The sequence below is a fragment of the Larimichthys crocea genome, chromosome X (genome assembly GCF_000972845.2).
Source record: "Larimichthys crocea isolate SSNF chromosome X, L_crocea_2.0, whole genome shotgun sequence".
Classification (NCBI taxonomy): Eukaryota; Metazoa; Chordata; class Actinopteri; family Sciaenidae; genus Larimichthys; species Larimichthys crocea.
The window spans coordinates 11,223,023-11,239,378 of record NC_040020.1 but is presented as its reverse complement, the minus strand read 5'-3'; the positions used below and the strand labels follow the sequence as shown (position 1 = coordinate 11,239,378).

General features: G+C 38.4%; 1 protein-coding gene across 1 annotated transcript; it reads right to left on the bottom strand.

Annotated features, from left to right (window-relative positions):
* Positions 1 to 1,379: 1,379 nt before the first annotated feature.
* cacng1a (calcium channel, voltage-dependent, gamma subunit 1a) lies at positions 1,380 to 11,461 on the bottom strand. The gene is made up of 4 exons (XM_010741124.3): positions 10,900 to 11,461; positions 4,902 to 4,976; positions 2,527 to 2,673; positions 1,380 to 2,409 (listed from the first exon to the last, which is right to left on the bottom strand). Exons 1-4 carry the CDS (start codon positions 11,135 to 11,137, stop codon positions 2,177 to 2,179), a joined length of 693 nt encoding a protein of 230 aa, XP_010739426.1. The 5' UTR covers positions 11,138 to 11,461; the 3' UTR covers positions 1,380 to 2,176.
* Between the last annotated feature and the right edge of the window lie 4,895 nt (positions 11,462 to 16,356).

Here is a 16,356-nt window from a genome sequence, read left to right as displayed (position 1 = left end):
CCCAGTCTACATTTTGTCTTTGCTCATTTATTTTATTCTTTAAATTCTTTTAAAAGTGTTTTTCAGAAATGAAAGTTTGCAGGGCAGGTCATTTATACTGCAGGTAAAAAAAACTTTTTAAACTAAAAAATGGATGTCAATAACAGCCGAGAGCTGACACTCAACTCAACTCAACACCGACACATTTTTTGTCTGCACATGGGGTTAAAGGTACAGATCATGAACCCAAGTGGGTTTTTATGATCTCTATGCACTTGTTCTTCGCATACAAACTGCTGTTTTAAAGAGGTCATGGTGACGCAGGAGAATGAACAGAGATTTTTTTGTAGCAGTTTGGTTTGGAAGCTGTCAACAAAAGTAAAAGGCCTTGAATGTGCACCTGCTTTAACTGAACCTTTTCCAACATGATCAATGCTGCAGACTGAGTGGGTGTTTAGCATTCAGCCTGCCACACACACAGACACACAAACCTGCTCTGTACTACTGCTCTGCTGGAAGTCAGTCATTTATTCACCAAGTTCTTATTTTTACGGGACATTCTACATATTTATAAAATTTCTTTATAAATATTAAAATGTACAACTTAACATTTCAATACATATATCTCAACTTCTTTTAGTTATATATATCTTATAAGCAAATGATTCCTTGAGAGATCCCATACAAAAATCAAGACAAACATTAGATATGTACAAGATATACATAATGCAGTACATAAAATCACATAATCACCTAATGTCGATGACAGACCTGTATGCACTATATTCTCAAAATGTAAATTAACCTAAAATTTTAATGTCTGTTTAGCTAAGGTGTAAATCAGGGATGTCCAAAATACAACCCAGGGGTCAATCACAGCCCACGGCCAGATTTTATGTGGCCCAAAGCTTCATTTTTATAATATATTATTTATGGCCTGCTAGGATTGTCAGATTTGGATTTTTTTGGGTGACATAACGAAGCATTTTGAACCTCTAAGGACATAACTGCTGGTGTTATATATCTGTAGATGTAGCACAAAATATTACTTTCTGAATGATTTTGTTAAGACAAGAGCAAGAGTGATACGTTTTAAACTTGAATGTTAACAGACTTTCATTACTCATAATATGTCAAATGAACATGAGGTTAATATTTGTAACAACTTAATTCAAGTTTATCGTAATCCATACAATTTAATCTTTGTTGTATGACTTCAGATGTGAAAGAAAGGAAGAACTGGTTTTTAGATTTGTTCACGCTTGATTGGCTTATATATAATAAAAAAAAAGAGATAATTTTGACAATCAAAATTGTTACAGAACAGTGCATTTGTATGTAACTTTTAATGGTAATTTTTCATGTTTAAAATGTTAGTATTGGCCCCCGGGGATCTTCACATCGTCAAATCTGGCCCAAATCTGGACACCCCTGGTGTTTTTTGGTAAATAAATAATTTTTAATTCATTCATTCATATTCCATAACTGCTTATCCTTATCAGGATTGCTAGGGGCTGGAGCTGGTGGGGTACACCCTGGTACGTAGGTCACCAGTTCATCACAGGGCTGACACATAAAGACAAACAATCATTCACATTCACACCTACTGGGAATTTAGAGTCACCAGTGAACCTATTAACCTGTATGACTGTGGGAGTGGAACCGTGGGAAGCTGGAGTACATGGAGAGAATCCACGCAAACAGAGCGAAGAACATGCAACCTCCTAAATTATTACTAATATTTCTTTTTGTATGTGTATATTTGTCATACTACAAGTGCTTACTAATAATTGTAAATGGTATTTGGCCCTGGTTGGCTACTAAGAAGTGTGGTGTTTTTTAGGCCTCATGTCAGATTTGAGCTAAGGTCTCCAACATGAACCGTATCTGAGGAGGTGTTGGAGAGAATTACTACATTTTATACTAAAAATACTAAGTATTTTATACTTACACTAGGCACATGAGATAAGGCAAGCATTCAGAACTCTGACAAAAGGCTCATTTTCAAGTTGCAGTGAATTTTAGGGAGGTAAATTACCCTATCATGGCTATGGTCCACCCACATCCAAACCTAGTTCTGTCATCATGACCTTACCCTTTTATGGCCAGCTGTTGTTCTTGAAATGAATCTAACATCTGTACTCAAAACAAAAGACACAGTCGCCTCTCATCCTGCATTCTTTTTTCTGTCTACCCTTCATTCTACTTGCTCCGGCTCGGCATCCATGCAAGTCTCCCATGGATTTCTGGGCATCTGGGGCATGGAGAGTAACAGGAGGGCGATGCCAGTGAGAAAGAGGAGGATGAAGCCGGTGCAAGCACAGGCAAAGGACCATGCATAGTAGTACTCGATCCAGATTGTTTCCTCGCTCTCGATCATGCGCTTGACTGATTGTCGCATCACCTCGAGTGAGATGAAGGAACAGAGACCTGGGAAAGAGACAGGTGTGTAAGCATCACGTGGCTATGAAGACAAGGGGATGCATTTGTGTTTTATACTGTGAATGCTGCAGGGAAACTGAAATTTTGTTGGTTAACTGAACTCACCTGCAAATGCAAAAAACATGCCAGCAGGTTTGAGGAGGTAGTCTCTTCCTTTGCCTTTACCGGTACATGATCCTATCAAACACAGAGACCCCAGGATCATGAAGCCCAGACTAAAGATGGAGATGGCTGCAGCAGAGATGTTGTACTCTGGAAAGAAAGAAAAACAGGTTTTTAACAGAGTTTTGACATGGTATGGTTTGTAAATGGTCTTTACAATCCTATGAGAGTTTGAACATTATTTGTATTATTACTGTATGTGTATATTAGAATCAAATAACCTTGACTTTTTAAAACTAAACTGGTGTTTAGGCCAGCACGTGACACAGCAATATGGAATAGCTAATAACATACTTTAGTTGTTTCTTTGAATTGGACCAGTATGTTACACTGGATCATGGGCTGTAACATGCTGTAAACAGACAAATAAATGTTTTTAATGCTTAGTTATTTTCTAAAACAGCTGGGCACCACAATTATAAAAAACGAAACATTATTCAAACAGGAGTAAATTGTGGATTTTTTAAAAATCCAGGGAGCAGTGGAATTGTTACGCAAAAACACACATTTGGTGTTTTGGTGAGTTTTTACAGCAACGAGTGGAGAATGTGGGATCGACTCAAAGTAAACTACAGTGCCTATGTTAATGGCAATAAAGGAACTCGATGTAACACTTTGTCTTTTTGTGCTATAAAAATAATAATCTTTACATTTAACATGCAAATATACTATATGAATGTAATTTGCTCCTTGTGTTTACAGATACAGTGTGTACGTGTGATAGGAACAGCAGCTGGATAGTTTTTCCGAGTCGAGAGGTGGATATGATGCAGGGCCTTTGATCTGCCGCCTGTTCACCTGTGAACCATGCCCAGAGGAGAGGCATCCCTTTGGGGGAAAGAGAGCCTTCATCTCCTGCTTGCAGGGGAGGATGAGAAGCATCCTGAACACTGTGAGGTCTCACAGATATTGCATGTCTGCGGAGCTTGTTGGGTAGCCCTGTCTGAAATGCTGTTTTTCATCACCAAGACCAAAGTAGCCATCACAGGATACCCATGTTTCAGTCATATAGGCCTTACTTCATTGTAGGAAAGGTTTTATTTTAAAAGTTAAGTTTGTGAGGTTGACATTTGTTTTAATCTCCAACCCTTCCAGTATATCAATTGTTATCCCTTAAGGATAAAGTTTTTTTTCCTTTCTATACACACACACTGTCTGTGTGTATTTCCATGTTTTGTGTGCCCTGAGGAAGAAGACACTCCTCCAACATGGTACAATAAAGTTTATGTAGACATTTTGAATAGCTCACTTATGTTTGTAAAAGATATGATGAACCTCCAAAGACTTAGATCTGTTCCCACAGTCCTTGATCGTTTCAAGGTTTTTAACACACAACACATCAGTCTTAATGTATGGATGGATATGCCTGTGGTGACATACATGTGCTATGTTCATTCAACCTTATACACAATTATGGTACAGCCAAATGGCTCAGTCAAGAGTGAATAACATTGCATGAGACTTAAGTCAGCACTGCAATCATTCCAGCAAACTTGCAGTGTGTCTCTCAAGGGCTAGCCTTTGGAGTAGCATTGGAATGCTGCATGTGTGTGTGTGGGGGAGGGGCACCCGCGAATGCCTGCATTAGCATCTTAGGGTGTGGGCGGGTGTATGATGCATGCACAAGACTATTCACATTTACACCCCAATAACTGAGTCTGACAAGGCTCCACATGTGCTCAGGCCCCCTAGCGCACATTACATGTGAGGGCTATCACTGGAAAGAGGATGGAAGGAATGGAAAAATTGGAGGGAATGGGGGCAGGAGCAAACATTCAGCTATGAAATGTTGACTGTGATACGGCACAGTCAGTTCATGTGCACTGTTCCTAAGGCTAAGGCACCATATGTGAAACACTGTCAGCCTTGTGTCAGTGCACACTGTGAATTCTGGGACTTCCAATATGATTTGTGACAGGAATGTCTGAGGCGTGATATCACTAGAAAAATAAATATATACATCACACTTTAATGCAACACATTGAATTTAGCCAGCCCAACAAAGGGTTAGGAAAAGAAATAAATCCAAATTTCTTTTCACTGAGGACCTCTTTGCGTCCCATGGAGGGTTTTGTCATTGATAGCCGCTCAAATACACCTGCTGTGACATCGATGACTGCTGCTGTCTGAACCTAGACATGAATGAAAGTCTAAACCCAGCAGAGCAGAGCAGAGCAGGAGCAATTGGTGAGGTCAGTTAGGAAACTGTGAGGCAGTCAGTTTGATGTTCAACTTCACACAGACTGGGATGCCCTAATGTTCCAAGGAACATATTTATAAAATAAATTCACAAATGAATCCCCTATACGGAAACCTACCTTTTTGTGTTTTATATTCAAATATCTCAGCATCCTGCCCCGGAGTGAAGTGTCTGAAGTAAGTGCAGTTTTCCTCTGTGAAAAGAAAGAAAATATGATTTAGATTTAGTTCAAAGATAAACCGTAAATGCATTCTTTTTTTTTTTTTTTGGACACTTTTGGGGGCAGCATAACCAGCTGTAAACACAACATTGATGTTTTTTATCACCTTGTAAAATTGTTATGGATAACAGGTAAACAGCTGTGTATTTACACATCCAGCAGACACAGACCAACATGAGAATTTATTTGGAGTTTATTTGTAGCCACTTCATAAATGTCAAATATTCAGCCTGTTTTAGCTCTGCTTTGGTCTCCACCAACTCTGTGACAGCTGCACGCTCCACTACAATGACCACCAAGCCACTAACTTTATCTGCAATTTGGTGTTGGCCAGGGGGATAGAAAACAGGGACCCAGAAAAAAATGTTGCAAGCTGTAAAACCAAATCAACAAGCTGAAAGATGCTAAAATGCTCTGCGTAGTCAGGTGATGAACCTCTTACATCACATGTATTCATCTGACCTGATATTATATGATTATTCACAACTCGTACACAATAATTATTTAATGATTCAAACCTCACTGGATGTTCTTCTTTTTTTTTTTGGCTGATGCAATTTCACGTCATTAAATTTGAATGACTTCAGATACATGCTCTATGCTTAAAAAAAGCAAGGGCACCATCAAGAGAGCATCATGCAGAGAAGACGTGACTATAACAGTTAATTAGTTAATTAAAACAGCACCGTGGTGGAAGCCTTTAACATCTTTAAACTCTGATGATGTTCTTTCATTCTTTCATTTACATAAAGTTTATCCAGATTTTAGTTACTGGAAAATAAAACAAATCTTTATCAAAGCTGTTTCACCTTGTCATGTGACAGACAGCTTAAGTTGTGACACTTCTATTAAAGCTTTGCTGTACATACTTTTACACCACTAGCTGTTTTTCATCTGCTGTCATAAATAAATATGATACCTCTACTGGGCACTTCACGGTGTCAGATCTGTCCACCTCCAGGGTAATATTACCACTAAAATGTTAGCCATGGTTTGCTCTTCGTGCAGACTGTGGTCTGCTTTGTGTGCTTAACCTGTCAGAGTAAAAATGCTAATAGAAGTCATCACAACAAACTTTTCCTGAGCAGATGAAGCGCTACATCTTGGGGATTAATACAAATAAATCCTGGCCGTTTTATGTGATCACAGGGTGGTTTGGTAGAGTAAAGATTCTTTGATGCTTTGCTAAGAGTAAACAAAATTCAACCCATCCCCTCCTCGTTTCAATTCACTTTAGAAACAGGCTTGGTTTCCTCTCAAATGTTGATTATATTTGTCTTATCAGATTCTCGTTGGGTTTTTAAAAATGTATACGGTACATGTCTAAAAGTAGTTGATCAAGTGCAGACACGAGCCTAGAATTAAAACTGTTGCAGGAGCAGGAGTTTAAAAGGAAATACTTGGGTTGAGTGTATGAGAGTGAGAATGTTTATACATCAGACAACTATGTCACTTAAGCTCACGCAAAGTCAACCATGTTGGTTATGCTATGAGGTCTCCACTGATACACATCTTACTAATCCCTCTTTCCATACAGTCTCACCATGGGACATGAGTGAAATGCTTTCAAGGGGAAATATGTAGTGCTGCACGGTATCATATCACTATGATATCATACCATAGTGCTTGATGACCCATGCTGCAATTGTAGATCATTGTCCTATGTACTCTGGAAACCATGAAAATAAACTAAAGGGGATGTCAGGCAGCCATTTCAATAATATAATAATATAATAACAATATCTCAAATGCAGTTTGTGTATTGTTATATATGATATATATATATAGATATATATATATATAGATATATATTATATATCTATATATATATATATATATAAACAACCTCCTTTGTAATTACTGTCTTTAATATACTGTCATATTATGTTGGCTCACACACAAAAAACAAACACAAAATATGTTTTTTTATGAATGAGGACAGGGACTAGCCATTAAAAAATCCAAAAAAGAAAAAATAAATAACAGAGGATGTTACTAAGCAACAAGCTCCACTGTTTTCACTGTAGAAGGCACATATGAGGGTGTGATAGAGGTTCATCAGCTAGTCGTACTTCTGAGCCAAACCTTGCATTCAAAAAGGAGGCAGAAAATCTTCACTCATTTACACAAAACTGTGAAAATTCATGTTTTATTCCTTCACTGTAACACCCGACAACTCGTTCAATAGCAGGAAACACGGTCTTAACTCTGGGTGAGATAACATTTCTTTTTAAGCATAAGAACTGCACTGCAAGTGGCTCTTCATTCACTAAATAAATATCTGGTTTGTCCTGTATTTTAAAGTGGAGCCACTCAGCATTGTTTAGCCCTTTGAACTCATCATCTCTATCAAGCAGCTTTATTCCCACATGTGACGCATTGGTGTTCCGCCATTACACCTTTTCATTCCATCTTTAGAGTGCAAACTTTAACAAGAACATGAGGACAAGATGGTGGTCATAAGTTAATCTGTATTCATCTTTGGAAGCATGCTGCCACAGGCAAATACAAACACACACACACACACACACACACACACAGATGCACCACCTGTTGGTTGGTTCTTGTCTGCCTAAGCTCTCAAACCTCACTCTTAATAGGGCAATCTATCATTTTTCCAAAGATCATGTGATGACATTGGTTTGGCAGCATCCCTGCACATTGTTATGTCTCAGCAGCATCAATTATCACTTTGATATCTGTAGCTGGAGCTAAGATTGACTCTGACCGCTGAATATGTGTTTTTGTTTTGTCGGCTCTATTTGACTTTCATTATCAAGTCAAGACAACTTCAATTATGTTATTACAATGACAATTGTACATGCCACTAAAGTTAAATTACACTAGTAGGTTTTAACGCTACACTTTTTTTATTTAATACCCAAAATGTATTAACTCAAAGAAATTACATTTGTGTGTACTCTACATCTAACTTTTAATACCTGTTGGGCTCTGTAAATTTGAGCACTCACAGTCCAAATAAGGACAGTAGAACGTTGATTCAGCTGTAAACCCAAAGAAGCATATGGACACATATCTATATAAGTGTTAAAGACATCACTGGTAATTCCCTGTCCTTATATACAACGCCTATCCCTGGGTTGGTATGTCATTTGAGTCCCTATAATTGCAAAGTGGTTCCACTTGCTTTTGGACTATGCATCCCATCCACAGGGGTGTGTAAAGTAATTTGAGTGCCTATGTGGGCTGCAGGGAGACGTGAAATGACAGGAAGGTCCCATAGGAACAGTTTGTTTAGAGCAATGCCAGACGGCCCCGTCACTCAGAGGAACGCTGGACTTGGCGTGAACACTCGACCCTCGCGGCTTTCACCCAAGACAGCTGAGTATTTACGTGGCTTATATTTATAACCATCACGGCTGCTTGCTGAGCAGTTTGCACATTGTTACTTTAAGATTTTTTTTGTATCAGGAACCACAGTTAATACATAGTTAATAGTAGTTAAACAGGACAAGCAATTTTTCTATGTGATGTTGCTTATTTACTACTCACAGCAGCTCGTAAAACCAGTATAGGAAGAAGATCCCAATATGATAAGGAAGCTGAACAATTCAGACTGAGGTATAGCACATAAAACTAAAATAATAATACGTTTAACTTACATAAAACTTTATTTCTTTGAGCTGTAGTAACATATAATATATGACTTCCACACATACAGTTCTTGTGAGGTAACCTCAACATCTGTGCTTTGTCAGCAGTGATCTAAACAACAGCTCAGACAATATTTTCCAAAGAAGTGTCTCCCCGTTACACACTGTTTTAGTCCTTATACAGCTAATGGACAATGGATAATCCCCTGAAGACTGTTGAAACAGATTTGCTTACTTCTTAAATAAAGGCTGCCAAGGTGGCTACTACAAATAAATGTTTATATATCACCACTGGCAGCTTGTTTGTGCTAGCTATAACTTGCAGATACAGGCTCCAGAAGCATTTGCCACTTGTCATTGCAATCTGATGAATTCCCTACATGTCTGGTTGGGCCGAGCTGATTCAATGTATTCAGCACATGCCTGCACCAATGAACCACCCTCAGGCATTTCATCTGCTCCTGGAATGTGCAGTGCAGTGTCTTTTGGATTCCCAAATGTCTAACGACCACCATCATTTGGGACATGTTTTGTTTCTTTCAGTTTTGTGATTTGGACAAACTTGGTTGGAAGTTTCAGGCTAATTTACATTAGCATCAGATAGCAATTAACACTTAGATCATGGTTTCGTTTCAGTTAACAGTCAGTGTGCCAACAGGGTTTCCACCATCCCACTAATGAAATGTCTCCCATCACAAGTCATTGAGATGTCAGCCAGTGCTGGTCAGCAACTGCACGAATGTCTTTATCCATTTTATTCTATTCTGCTTTTTATTCAAACAGCCGTGAGAGCATCTGTTATAGAAAGTTTACTCTGAGATATTCATAGCAAGGTGAGTTCTTGTGAGGACAGCTGACCACATTATCTTAACATCATTGATGGTTGTGGTGGAAGAGGTAGCTAGATACTTCACTCGAGCACAAGTGTTAATACGACAGTGCTTCATTATAGTAACAGTACAGTTAAACCACCATTATCAGCAACAAACGTGTCCATTTTAGAGTGCTTTATATTACATTAAACTACTAGACGTCTGCTACTGAATATGTGACATATGTGCAGCATTTTAATTTAGTAGCAGGCTGACGGGAACTTTATGTTCTGATATTTCATATATGTTAAAGTGTAGTGGAGTACAGGTATAAAGTAACATAAAAAGAAAGGTTACGCTTTATGTTGTGGGTACTGGGACCCATTTTCTTGGAAGTCATGGAAAGAGCTACTGTGTGTCACTGGGACTAATTATAAATAAAATAGAGACAAAATTCTCAGTTTTATGAGGAGGTTAGGTAGATTTTGTAAGCTCTTATTGATTTGTCCACAGAGAAACATTTTGACATTTTAAACATATTTTTCTTTACATATTTTAACTAACCTGCTGTGCACTGACTAAGATGGTTGCTTTGGTAAAAGTTTACATTAATAATTAAAATGAAAATGTACCAATTGAACGCTGCCTCCCAGTGATTTGTACCCATTGTTCTTCTGAAACTATAACTATACTGATATTTCAGTTTATTTCTTGAAATGATTAGAATATTACAGGACCTATAAAATACAGTTATTATACACTTATTAGTAAGTAAGTTTTTAGTTACTTTCCATCACTGTTTCATAAAAGAGTCACCACCATGTTGTATGTTACCAGGCACCAGTCAGTGAAATCAGCTGTTCTGTTTGGTGTTTGCTTAGTGAAATCTGCTCATGCTTGGCCATTTCTGGTTGATGATCTTCTGAGGTCTGGTTAAGTCTTTACAGCTAACTCATAGCTAAGACATCCTCTTAAGGCCTTTTCACGGAGCCTGGTCTGCCTAGTTTATTCAAAGGAGGGTGTGGCAGATCATCAACCAGCTGAGGCTCAATGGTGGACATGCAAACTACCAGATAAACAACCTAAACTCTAGAGACTAATCCATGTGTTAGGCTGAGGCATTTCAACACCATTGACAAGTGACAATGAAAAAACGTTTTAGTTTATTACATGTAAGGCTGCACGCATGTCGCTCAGAATAGGGCTTCTCCTTCACAAGGAAGTTTATAATGTCATATGACATGTCCAGTGACTCTGCATCAGGACCTCTATTCTTAGAAGCTTCATACCTCAGAGCCCTGAGATGGATTGCACAGAGGCACCTCACAGTCACGGAATATATTCATGCAGTTTACCATGCCCTCAATCTAAACGTTACAGCAACAAAGACAAAAAATGAAATGTGACTTTAAGCTTAAATGCAATCTTATCTGCCATGTACAGAAGGATTTTGCTCAGATTTCCTCTTACCTCCAGGCAGGCTGATGGGTCCGCAGCCATGCCCCTCCACGTAGTTTTCCGAGCTGATGTAGATGTACTTTTTGCACAGCCTCCACAGGCCAAAGTGGGCTGCCTCGCAGGTCTGATTGACTTTATCCACCCGCGGGCTGAGCACTGCCCAATGGTCCGTTACCACTGCCGTGAACATGCAAGCCATACCCACCAGAAGCACGAAGATGGAAATCTTTATCTTTGTGCGCTTGTGCATGTTTCCAGGTGATGAGATTTCTGTTCAGTCAATATTCTTCCCCTGATATAAATCTATTAAATTTGGTGTTCTGCAATGTGGATACACTGGTCTGTGTCCCAGGGGCTTCTTTCCTCAGTGACTGCAGCAAGCTTCCCACAAAGTCTCTTCTCCTTTTCTCTCTCTGCACAAGACTAGTGTCTTCTCTCTGTGCCTCTGGTTCGAAGGGAAAGGGGCCAGACTGCTCTGTCCTAGTTTCAAGTCCCCTTTTCCCTACTCACTATGAGTTGCTGCACAACAGTGGGGCTGCAAGTTTAGACTTACAGCTGTTGAGGTAAATCAGGAAAGTTGATGACCAAACCAACTGTCTGCCATGGTGGGCAATGGGTGCGGGGCTACTGCATGTGTTGGTAGGTGCTGGGTGGGGGAGTCGGATGCTATAAATGTGACGGGTGAGTCAAGTTGTCAGGCTATCTGCTTATCTGGTTACAGTGCCAGTGGATGGAGATGTGTAACGTACTGTTATAAAGTGGACTCATATGAACCGTTCCTTTCATCCAAATCTACACACAAAGTTTAAAAACAGATGTTTCAGCATTGTGAGAATAGTTCTGCCCACTTCTAGTTTCCATCTATAGTAGCTGTGTTTTTCCTCTCTGCCTCAGTACGAGACTTGTCTCTGTAAACTATTTATAAGGAAAAAGTGGATGTGTTTATAATAGCAACAGCAGAGCGCCAGCTGTCATACAACAGTAATTCCTGCCAGGATTTTAAAAAAAAAGTAAAGTTTAAAATGATCATGAACTATTTCTTTATTGGGTTGCTCAGTGTGTCATCTCTACAGTGTCAAGGTAAAAACTTTCTTTAATTTTTCATCTCACTTGTGCAAGCTCTGTATAACAATACCTCTTGAAAAAAAAGGAAACACAAGCTTTCATAAGCCATGTGCTTTGTAAAGTTCACACATTTCCTGCAAATGAGACTTCATGTCTGGTGGAAGTTACACAGTGGTGACCTTCAAACACTTTTTGCATGCTGTTTCACTGTTATTTCACTAAATGGAGGCATTAATAATAATACACATCAGATATGATGGGAGGATAGTTTAAATTTATAGCCAAGGAACCTCTACCATTAAACAACAATTTATTCCAAAGAAAAGAGAAAATAATTTATATGTAAATATTGTTATGACTCATCTTTCTGTAATGTTCAGTGACTGCCTGCCATGTCTATTTCTTTGTAGCATGATTTTGCTCCTGCTGTGTTATATACAACAGATAACTTAAATTGTGGTGGCCATATCAGAGCACCATTTTCACAGTTGAAATACAGAAAAGTCCTTTGATCCTGAAGTAATGCCCTGATACATACCAGAGATGTGTTAGACAGGGGAATCCATTCATCCATTTAATTTTCCATTGGTGAGAGGTGGGGTACACCCTGGACATAGACAAACAATCATTCACACTCACATTCACACCTATTGGCAATTTAGAGTCACTGATTGTATTATTATCATATCACATTAACCTGACTGTTCGAGGAAGCCAGAGTACCGAGAGAGAACCCATGCAGACACAGGGCGAACATGCAAGCTGGAAGGCCCCAGCCAGGTGCAGGTTACATCAGCATGCTCATTGTAGGAGCACCAGATGCCTCAGTGTAATGAAACTAAATTTGACCAGTTAAAAGACAAACAACAAAGAGGTCATAGAATAATCACAAGACTTAAAGTACTTTGTTTTGTTTTGTTTTTTTAATATGTGAAAATTCATTCTGTATACTGTTATTGTAAATTGTAAATTAGAAAATATTCATTTAAAGGCAATTTTTTCTCATAAAACAGGACTGTAAGATAAGTGGAGGAAAATTAGATTAGAAACAAAAACCTACAAAAGGTAAGCTAATCCCTCTACCCTAACTCCCCTACAGTAAATCACAATGGTGAGTCTCTGTTTATCTTTTTTAAGCCATGGCCCACTTTCTCTGTCTCTTTATAAGAATTGTGACCCACTTCCCCCCTGGCATAAGCACAGGAGGCAGTGAAAGTCAGAAAGTTCTCACAGCAACAAAGAACAATTTGAGAAATCACTGCAAACCGTCACAAGAAGCTAACATACGTATGAGTGCGGTCTGCAGCTTGGGGATCAGTCAGTCATTACTGTCAACTATACCTACACATTTATGTCCCAGAAAGTACTGTAATAGTTCCTCTCCACAGATCCTCAACAATATTGTACTTTAATTCACTTCCTCCACCCCTTATTGCCTTAACAGATACTGTTTTAAACAACATCCTGTCTCGCATTTTTGTAACTTTGGCCATTCTGGGCAAAGTCCAAATTATATAAAGCACCAACAGTGATTTGGTGATGAAAAATATGCATCCAAAGTGTCAAATTTTAAACATCCCTCCATCTCTCCTTCCATCCATCCATCCAACCATCCATCCAACTATCCATCCATCCATCCATCCATCCATCCATCCATCCATCCATCCATCCATCCATCCATCCAACCATCCATCCAACCATCCATCCAACCATCAATCCATCCATCCATCCATCCATCCATCCATCCATCCATCCAACCAAACACACAGTCGTGCTTCAAATCTAATGGGTAATTTAAAGTGATTTGGGCAATAGGAACTTTATCTCCATGTGTGTTATGACGGGTCCAGGGTGTGTCCTGCCTGTCACCTAATATGAACTGAGCTAGACTAGAATTACTCCTAACTTACTTTGAACTATTATTGGAATATAGGACACAACTATGGAACACATAGCCTTGACTTTGAACCTGTGTTTCATCAAAATATCTTTACAACCAACATACCAGTCTATTTTGGTTTTAAGAGTTGTGCCTCCTAAATACTTTGTAAGCCTGAGTTATAGCGTAGAGTGCTTCCCTGAGAGTTTGATGGGTTCCCCTGCAACTTGGGAAAACTGTGATGATCATTTGATGTCTAAATGTTATTGTTATGTTATTTAATCATAAAATAATTGATAGATTATTCTTTTATTAAAAAAAAACAATAGTTGCCTTCTTAGTAAAGATATTTCATTTCATTAACATGAATTGCTTTATACCTACATATAGTTCAAGTTGTTGAGCTTTTGTGGAAGACAAAACATTTAATAATAATACAGAGTTCCGGAATATATCATTTGTGTTTTGTAAGAAAGTAACATCTTGAAGGACCATACCAGCGAAAAAATATAAATAATGTAAAACATTGTCAGTAGAAGGCTCGGGATCATCACTGCATTTATGTCATATGTGTTTATTCACTCACTTTATGTTACTGAAACTAAAACTTTTGTAACTTTCTTTCATTAAACAAACCATATGTTACTAATTATGTTTCATCAGCTTTACTCCACTAAAAGATTTCAACCTTTACTTCCTGTTTCAGAAGCTCAACAGGAAAATATGAAATGTATATTCAACAGTCAAGTATGTGGAATTCTAAATGACTTACAAGATAAACAGTCAACATTAAACCCTTAGTCAATCCACATCATTACACAATTTACCATAATTTTGATTGATGGAAGTAACATATTAACGTCTAAAAAAAGCAATAACCCCTGGCCCTGTCTGGTTCAACCTTTGACTTTTGTTGCATTGAGACAGCCACACTGGAGCTATAAGTATAAGCCTAAGTCCTCAGGGATGCTTCTGGCTCTTCAAGTATCTTCTGAGGGAAATAGTCCTTTGGACTAATGGTGTTTACACAACCCGGGTCACTAAACCCTATTAAGTTTAATAGCAGAGGACACAAGGCTACATAAGTTATGGCTTATCTTGATTGCTTCTCATTTGTAGGGATAACACTCTAATGTTACTGTCAAAAGAGTCATTGATCACTTTCTGGAAAAGTTAAACCACTGTGTGGTCATCTTTGCTCATAGTTGACCTAATCCAGATTTCCGAACACTTCATACAAACCAATATGTATGTGTAAGAAAATGAATTTCATAATTTTATGGTGCAGTCAGGAAAAGCAAATCAACCTTTGCATAATTAATCAATGAAGATATACACTACAAGACAGAGGATAGTGCTTATTGTCAAGCTAACTTACATTTGAACACTTCACAGCCTTAAATTAACAATTGCGGTCAGACATTAATTGCGGTTCATAATTAATTTACTTTCTTTGATGCAGCATTTTGGACACTGTGTGATGTATATTTTTCTTATACAACTTCCTTAATGAGAGTGACAGGTGGCTTCTTAGAAGATTTAGTTTTCCGGCTGCTATGATGACTTGGCATAATGGACAGCAGCTTCCACCTGCTGCTAGACTGTGTTTCTTTTTTTTTTTCTTGTGTATTTTTAATCCACGGCAGAAACTCCTGGTGTGTGACAAAGTCACTTAACCAAAAGTTTCTGTAGCATTTGAAGTAGAGTAATGAAAATGCACTATATTCATTTTGAAGTTACTGATTGGGTGTCCATGAACATGACAGGGGATTAAAAAGCAAAATGCTATTGCTGTCTTTCCACTGAAGTCCTGATAATGGGAAATCCTAATGAGCTAACAGGCTACGCCTTTTAAGCAATCAAACAAAACACACATTATTGATAGGTGCTATTATTTCACTGAAGATTCAAGCCTTAACTGAAAGAAAGTAAGTAATAATAGTATGTGCACAAGAAATTTTTCATCAGTGTTCTGACATGAAACACAAAACTCATTGTGTCATAAAGCCTCAATTCTTTCCTGAAATCTTTTATTTTGTCCATATATACTGGCTTTTTAAAATGTGTTACTTTACTTTTATTTCACTTTTCCCTTTATATTTTTACATTTGACTTTGTATTTGTGTTTAACAAAGTAGAAAAAGGCATGTCCTCCTTGTTATGGAATTTTCTATCCTTAGGTAACACATGGTCACGTGTGGGCCACACAGTGTCCACAGGGTCCACGGCAGTGTTAATTGTTTGTCTTTGACTAAGTGCCACCATATCTCAACACTGTGGTAGCCAGGGTCGAAGAGACCTGTTGCTGCCTTCCTAGTCATAATAGATAGCTTGCCATTGACGTTTTAATCTGCGTAAACAGACATCTGTGTCTCCAGACTAGAATGTGTTGACAATAACACCTCCATGGGTAAAGACATTCTCTGAATAATTCTGGGCGTATAGTATTTGGGGTGTGATCTTGGGGTTTAAAGTTTATCCACCATCACAAGTTCGTCAGAATGCGAGACCAACTCAGGGACTTC